We start from the raw sequence: 8137 nt of genomic DNA on the forward strand, positions 1-8137 counted from the left end.
TCGCAATATATTTTATAGTTCAGTAAATTTAGAGGAAATTAGAAGGGCGCCAATCCTTACTTGATAAAAAAAGTCATTAAAAAGTGCATGTTTGCCCAGGTGCATACCCACAAACGATTAATATTTTTTCTTTGCCTCATCACGACAGACTTCGGATGCCTGTTTACTTTATCCTTAAATGTAAACATTTCGGCGGAACTCCTTCGTGAACATTTTCGAAGAAAAAAGGTTGCAATCGAGGGACAACACGGAGTCTTCGATTATAATTGGGGGCATTTGAACACTTTATTTTTTTTCGCGCACAACTTGGCGTTGTTTATAAGCCGACCGACACGTCTCTCAAACTTTACAAGAGATCAAGCTGGCTGTGATACAGTCGATTCCAGAAACGGCAGCGGTCTCCAAAATTGAGCACGGTCCGCTCTGGCTCTCTGTTCGTAATCTTCAGGGCAGCGAGGTTACCGGGCAAAAGCTGGGGCCATTGGTACGCCTCCACGAGATGCTTCTTTCTGTGGAAACAAAAGTATGTGAAGACTATTTATACTTAAGCCATGACAGTTGTACAAATATAGTCGGCAGATGTCACGTGGTATGTGTCTAATCAAGTTCACACTGTTAGATCATTGTGTACGGATCACATGTGCCGCGCAATGGGACCTGCAGCCAAACACAGATGTACGTCCGCATAAATAATATCACGGATCTTGATAGCATCAATCCCGTGCCGAGAAAATCAGGAGAAGATTCTCGTGCCCTGGCGTGTATTTAGATGTCCCGGAAGGAAGGTCTGTGTATTTTCCTCAATCTTATGAACCTTGTAACCCTAGTAAGACCTTTTTTGGTGAGGCTAACTAATGTATGGCTTGAGAACGTTTAGCATGCTAAAAATTTGCCACCTTGAACTTTTAAAAATTCCAGGGTATTTTAAGTATGATTTTTGATCGTGACTATAAACAACGCCTAAAAAAAGTAAAAATAATGCAAAAGCAATAAAAAGCGATAAGGTAAAATAAAAAAAACAGCAAACCCAAACGAAGACGTCCTCGTTCCTCCGTTGTCTGTTTTAATTCATTTTAACTTGTCATGTTGTTATTTATTGATTTTTAGTTATTCCCATATTTGCGCTACGCTATAAAGGCACAAAAGTATTTATTTTGTTTCACACCTAACGCTGTGGTGCAGAAAAGGCAAAAAAAAGTTTACTCGAAGGAAAAGACACAGAAGGAAACGTCTCAAGTCAGCTCTAACTGATTCATTTCTCAAGCATTCTATATACCCACACAGCCACTCTCAACCAACTTCTACGAAGATATTTCCTTCGTTGAAAAAATTTTCAGATACAGAGAACATACACATTCACAAGAGAACAAACTGTTCAATCTGCGATACCATCCTTATCAACCTACCTTTGCGAAGAAGGTTCTTGACTATGATGGTATTGTGGGTTGGACCGTTTGTTCTCTTGTGAATCTGTATGTTCCTCGAATATGAAACTGCTTTCAACAAAGTAGATATCTGCATAGAAGGTGGTTGAGAGTGGCTGTGGGGGTATATATAAGATGATTGAGAAATAAACCAGTTAGTAGAGTTTAAGCAATTCCCTTCTGTGTATTTTTCTTCGACTAAAAGTGTTTTTTTTTTCTGCTCAACAGTTTCAGGTGTTCAACGGTATGATTAGCTACCACCAGCTCACCTGCGCACTTACAGTCCTTTCACAAAAAGTTAATCTGGGAACTTCGTCCGCTCTAGCTACTCTACATGGGAAAGGGAAGGGGGAATATCTATACTGCCTTCCCTGTGAGATCTGAAAGGATTGAGGCATCGGATCTCTGTAAATGCAATTTCAAATACAGAACAGAACAATGCAGTTTCCACTTACCCATGCTTAGCGAATGAAGTCCACAATCCCATCAGTTTCTTGCTGTAATTCTGGTCATCGGAAGACGCCTTTTCGGCAACTGGTCTTCCAAAGACGTACAGAACGTCTTCCACGTGCGACATCCCGTACCAGGGTTTCTGGGGCGAACTCGAAGACGTGTGGTTTAATATGTAATAGAAGACTGAAACATCTGTATTACTTGCTAACCTCATTGAAGCTTCTTTTGACGAGCACGTTACGACATCGTCGCCCCACGCATCCTGAACCGCTCGTCTCAGCTTCTCATAGTCGGTGTCTCCGAGGTCTTGCATATAAATGTTATGAAGCTCGTCTAAAAGCTGGGGACTCGGAGGCGAGAGCAAAGGCGCCAGTAAAAGGAGCGTCTCAATTTTTGTCAAATTCTTCGGCGAGCCAGCATGGAACACCTCCGGAAAGGATCGCCAGGCAAAAAATCCACCTTCGTTAACCACGTGGCCAATTAATATATCCTTACTTCCTTGATACTCTGCACTACAGGGTTCATTCTCCAGGGAGGGCACACCAAAGACCGTCACGAAGCACAGCGTATCGGGACAAACCAACCCTTCTGCTACTCTAATATGCAAGGGATCTGCTTGTCTCAAGCACTCAATGACATTCTCTTGGAGACCGGTTTCGGGCTCAGAGGAATTGGTGCAATTAAGATACATCGCCATCTTTTTTACTTTCGTGAGTAGCCTCGGGCCACTGGCGTGATCCGAATGAGTGCACATAGCTCCGCTTTGCATAATGGCCCTTTGAAAAAGGGCTCCGGAGACCGGTGACGACAGGTGGAAATCTACAGACATCGACCCTGCGCTTTCACCGAAAAGTGTAACTCTCCCTTGATCTCCCCCGAAAGCGGCTATGTTGTCCCTTACCCAATGCAACGCAAGCAACTGATCCAGATGTCCCTGATTCCCAGGGACATCTTCCGTGCCTCCGTACAAGAACCCCAAGGCTCCCAGTCTATAGTTCATCGAAACAACTACGACATCTCCGAATGCTGCCAGAAGTGCACCGTCATATATGCTAAGAGAAGACGAGCCCAAACGGAATGCGCCACCATGGATCCACACCATAACTGCCAGGTCCGAAGCACTGTTGTTTCTTGCCGGGCTCCAGACGTTCAGGAACAAACAGTCTTCGGTCTGAAAGTTAATGCCTGCAAAGAGATTCAAGAACAAGCCACGCGGATTATATGACTGCTATAAGAATGACCCCATTTTGGTTGAACCCTCTTCCGGGTTATAAATAAGCACTTCAGTCTAAACTTTGAATCCGGCTCTAAGATGAGTTAAATTTGAATTTCAATTACTGGTTACTTCGAACTTTTGTCTCATCTCGAATTGCCAGAAGTATTAACTCTTCTGAAGTCACTGCGTAAAGTGCCAATTTTGTTATAGTTTCATTAAACTCATGGACACCGTTTCTTTCAAACGGATATCTTTTTCGATATCTTTCATTCAGTGTGACGTTTGAGTTCCGTTGGATACTTCAAGCACTGTCTCTCTCTATATATATATATATCATTTTATATATCACTCTATATCATCACAATATGATCACTGATCATTTTATGGTAGGTCGCCAACTTTAGTTCTGTTAGCAGTTTTATCCTGTTCGTTGGTTTCAAGGTGTCGGAATGAAATGTTGTTATTCCGTTTTTCGTTCCGGTTCAGGCAAAACGGTTCAGCTCCGGTTCAACTCCGGAGTGAAAAAATAAAGGTTCAAACTGGTTCGAACCGGTCGTACCGGTTCGTACTCATATGCTAAAAAAACAATCGACGACAGCAAAAGATAAACTATGCATATTTTATAAAACTGTTACATATAGAAAACAAAGGCTCACATTACTGTGTGGAACGAACGAGCTGTTTCTGGGGCACCTCGGGACGTGGGTGAAAGCGCAGTTTAATGTCAGGCAGCTGACCGAATAATGCTTATCCAGGGAAAGGCGGCGCTTTTGAGACGGTAGAATGAACTTCAGTGCAGAAAAGGCTCGCTGCAGGCTGACATCTGTCGCAGGCACTCCCAGGGCTACTTGCGCCATTGGGTAGAGTTCTGGATGGCGTCCCTTTATCTCCTCTCAAAATTGTAACGCATTAGCGTCCCTTGAAAGCCGCGGCCCTTTGTCTAGCAATGCTCAGAAGAGCTGTTCGCCTTGATTTTTGTGTTTCTGAGAAAACATTTTGGTCCTTGCTCTTTCTGCCAAAAGAGATCGAAGCTGTTTTGCTGTTTTCTGTAGCTGTAACTGTTGATTGAATCCCCCTCCCTTTCCCGGTACTGGACTTTAATTTCGGACAGACTGGTAAATCCGCTGAGTTATTTTGAGAGCAGATTAGATGCGTTAAAGTATGGCAACTAGTGCAGGTTCTAAAATATCCATCGGCCATTATATCGCTTTCTTATCCGATCAGTTGTACAATAAAATCAAGGCGTTTACACTAACTTACACACAATTCTACAAAATTAAAAACAAGAAACACCAAAAAAACTTAAGCTAAGCGAGAAAAAAAAACAAGGACAAAGAGAGGTATAGACAACACTAGGGGTGTTGTCTATACCCCTCTTTGTTCTTTTCTGTTTTGCGTTTAGTCCGTGATGAAAAAACAACTAGCCCAACTCATCGCTTTGCCACCAAACAGGCTCAATATTGGTCAGTTTTGCTGACGTACGAATTGGCTATATTCTAGTGTTAAATTTTCTTTGATGAGGTATTTCTGGTCCCCAAGAAAAGGTTGGGACGAATGTGGGCATTTGTTAAGAAAATACATAAGAGCAGAAATCCGGGAGAATTCATAGTTACTTTGCTTATTTTGTTTGAGTTCTCAAAACGAACTTTATAAATAATGAAGACGACCGTTATCTGACAACTTGATAATGGAACGTTACAGAGCTTTCCACTACTTTTTTTTTCGATTTTTGACTTCGTACATGAACGAAAAAACGCGAAAATAATTGATGAGTTTTGCCCAGGAACGAAAAAATAATTTTTTCGGTCCAACTCAACTCCGGTTTGCACAAAAATATTTCTTTTTTCATTTCTTGGTTTACTTTTAATGTTACCGTGTTTTTCTCCACGCACTTTTCACGCAACCTGACTTCGCGTATGAACCGAAAACCGCACGGAAAACATATCGGTTCCGCTCTGGAGCGAGAAAAATTATTTCGTTCCGGGTCAACTCCGGTTCGTGCGAAAATAATGTTTTTTTTGTTTTTTTTCTTTGGTTTTCGGTTGAGGGTTCGGGATCGGTTCAATACCCTTGTTTGTTTAGATAGGTGTGCCTCACACTTCTCATGTCCTTCTATGATTCACATTCAAAAGCTAAGGGCCTCGAGGTACAGGCACACGCCATTTACAAGCCACGTGGCACACTGCTTTAACATACATATTAAATCACTCCTTTGAGCTGAGCTATATAACACTGTTTCTAACTCGCACGTGGATGGACTAGGTACTACGAGTCACTGGACCCTATTGTGTGGTGAGGAGACGAAGTCTAGGAATTTTCTTGCTTGAATTACGTTCCTGTAATTCATTTTTACTTGTTAATATCAATTTATACCAAAGTTTTGCTTCCAAGCAAGAAATCAGAAGACAACCAAGGGCGCAGATTTTGTTTTCAATTAAAATCAAAAAGGAAAAGAATTGTGCTGAATTGTACCCTGCGGTCTCGACAGCATCCTTATGTAAGTGTTGAACTGGATGCATAATGGAGCTGGTCGGGTGGCATCCGCAACATCGGTCCACGGCTCCGCGGGCTGTGGCTCCCGGAAGCGAAGTACTCCGACTGGGGCCTTGCCGTACCGAATGCCGGTGAACGTATTGACAACTTTGCCATTTAGCTGCTGAGGGAATCCCCTCACACGGCCGGCCGTCGTGCGTACGACGGGTCCCTCCCCGTCGTGGCTAGCGTAAGCCGCAGCCGTGAGTGCCACACAGGAAAGCAGCAACAGGTGGCCTGACCTCAGCCCTTTCATTATCTTCTAGGGGCCGGAATTCTGCGGTAGGAAAGATGACAACAGCGAATGTACAAGACACTCTTATGCAGCTTTGCATATATGTAACCATAACTGACCTTCACTCAGTTTTTCTGTTATTCAGTTCACTATATTTTCTCGCTGTGGTCGCACTACGGCTGAATGCCTTTCTAGACACCACAGTGTTAATACCATTAACGCAGTCTTCGTGCCTCTTCGTTCACCCCTTTTATTGGCTCAGTGTTACAGTCAGGACGAAAAGAGGCAGTTCCATTTGGTCATTTCAATTGAATGCGCGCTTAAAGCGTGTACAGGTATCTTGACCCGTCGCCAGTGACCGACCTCTATCACTAAACTTTCACCGAAATATGGCATAATACCTATCTTTTAGATGTGTTCAGGCATTTCTGCGCTTTTATATAGTTTCCATGCTTATTGGAGGCAAGAAGCCGATAAGTTAGTTTTATTACATTGAGAAGAACAAGCGCCTAGAACTTTCTAGTTAAAAAAGACTTCTTATGTTATTCGGCTTTTAGTTTTAAACAAATTTCCGATGTTCGTTAGGTAAACCAGGTTTCTAAAATTCACTTAATCTTACTCATGGCAGTAACAGTTTACGGCCTTTTTTTGTTTTTTTTATTCGAAATCAAATTAATGCTGAAACGAAACAATACAATATATGCCCTGTGCAAGGTCGCCATCACAACGCGCGCAGAAGCAACAAATTTAAATATTTTCATTTATTAATTTCATTTTCATTTATTAATCCCTTAAATGCCCACGTGAGGCTTTACATAAAAGGGGGGGCAGGCAGTCTTTGCACACTTCAGGTACACAGTACAAACAAAAAAGAGAAAAAAAACGAACAAAAGATAATACACAAGTGGGCTACAGGCCGTAAATTAGCAAGTGCTTCTCTAAATTATCCATTGAATACCAGATACTGGACGCGAGACCACAACATCACAAGTGCTGCAAGTAAAAGCGAAACTACGTTTAGTTTTGAGCTTATTTGGTGCGCAAAACCGACTCTTAATTCCATCGCTGAACAAAACCCATGAGACAAAACTTCCTGAACGCCCCTCGTACATGTAGAGACTTTTGCCAACAGTGGCAGATGTGCGGAAAACTCTGAAGCGTCGCCAGAGAAGCGTCGGAGGCAGACCGTAGGGTGTCACGGAATTGTGGCAAACGAGGATATCCAAGGCGCATTTCGGTGGTCATCTTTCAAAGCCACAGAATCAATAAGCCGGATCGGATACGTCGGGTGACTCGAGGACCAAAGTCGCTGGGTAAAGCGACTCCTCGTAGGCATCTATCTGACAGGTGTAGAGACAGTGTCGGAAAAGAGGCTTTACCAAATGGAAAATTATGGTTCTACCGCAGTGCCCGTGGCTGCCACCACAGAAAAAAAACGGAAATAAAAATGCTAAAAACAGTGCCTAAGCAGGAGCTTCTCCAGTGGGCATATAGCAGGCCCAGGCTATAGCAACTCTGCAGATACACAGTTTCTGGATGAAATTTAACCTCAAGAGATAGTACATTTTACGAAAATAGCCTGGGGAAGCCGCTTTCTCTTTTACGCAATCGAAAAAAGGATGAAAACGCTAATTTACCGACGGAAATTTGGTAGCTTGGTGGAGTCGGCGACATGATGGGCTTATTACGAATCAGACGAGGTCATCAAGCACGTTGCGCTGTTATATTCAATCCTGCAACTAACGCATTTGGCAAAGTTCAGGCAAATGCCGGACACCTGACGGTAGCCTGTCCAAGCATTTCCATTTGACCAATTGTTTCTAGGAGCATTTGCCAACTGATCAGCCCATACCGTGTCTGTGCTGAATGTATATGCGTTCTTGGGTGCGGCGGGTGACTCTTGAAGTGCGAACACAAAACGTGCTGTAGTCACAGTTGCAGCGCAGTTACCGGAGCAGAGAAAAAGCCGAAAGGCTTTAAAGAAGGTTGGAAAATGGAGGGACGGGGAGGGGGGGGGGGGGGGGGCGAAAGGAAGAAAAATATAAAGATATATCTTTTTTTTTTATAACTTTTAGTTGGACTAGGTACAAACTCGCCATCACGCACACAACAGTTACTAGTCAGCATTCCCAAGAAACATAAATCATGAGTTTCATGAAAGGGCTATATGCCTATATGCTTTCCCTCAGGAATCGCGCCACTGCATTTCACAATAGTCAACATTCATTTTTTGCAACACAGTGATACCGCAAAACTAATTTAAAGGCACAATGTAAA

General features: G+C 42.9%; 1 protein-coding gene across 1 annotated transcript; it reads right to left on the bottom strand.

Annotated features, from left to right (window-relative positions):
• Nucleotides 1-346: 346 nt before the first annotated feature.
• Nucleotides 347-5881, bottom strand: LOC115314933 (cholinesterase 1-like). Its single transcript, XM_040213002.1, has 3 exons — nt 5566-5881; nt 1880-3062; nt 347-509 (listed from the first exon to the last, which is right to left on the bottom strand). The coding sequence occupies exons 1-3, from the start codon at nt 5879-5881 to the stop codon at nt 347-349; spliced, it is 1662 nt and encodes a 553-aa protein (XP_040068936.1).
• Between the last annotated feature and the right edge of the window lie 2256 nt (nt 5882-8137).

The sequence above is a fragment of the Ixodes scapularis genome, unplaced genomic scaffold, assembly GCF_016920785.2.
Source record: "Ixodes scapularis isolate PalLabHiFi unplaced genomic scaffold, ASM1692078v2 PGA_scaffold0__279_contigs__length_252992795, whole genome shotgun sequence".
Lineage (NCBI taxonomy): Eukaryota > Metazoa > Arthropoda > Arachnida > Ixodida > Ixodidae > Ixodes > Ixodes scapularis.

Coding starts and splice junctions, on each gene's coding strand:
- LOC115314933 (XM_040213002.1), bottom strand. CDS start 5,881: ATGAAAGGGCTGAGGTCAGGCCACCTGTTGCTGCTTTCCTGTGTGGCA. Junction 3,063..5,565: donor GATGCTGTCGAGACCGCAGG/GTACAATTCAGC, acceptor ATCTCTTTGCAG/GCATTAACTTTCAGACCGAA. Junction 510..1,879: donor ACTTCATTCGCTAAGCATGG/GTAAGTGGAAAC, acceptor TTGTTTCCACAG/AAAGAAGCATCTCGTGGAGG.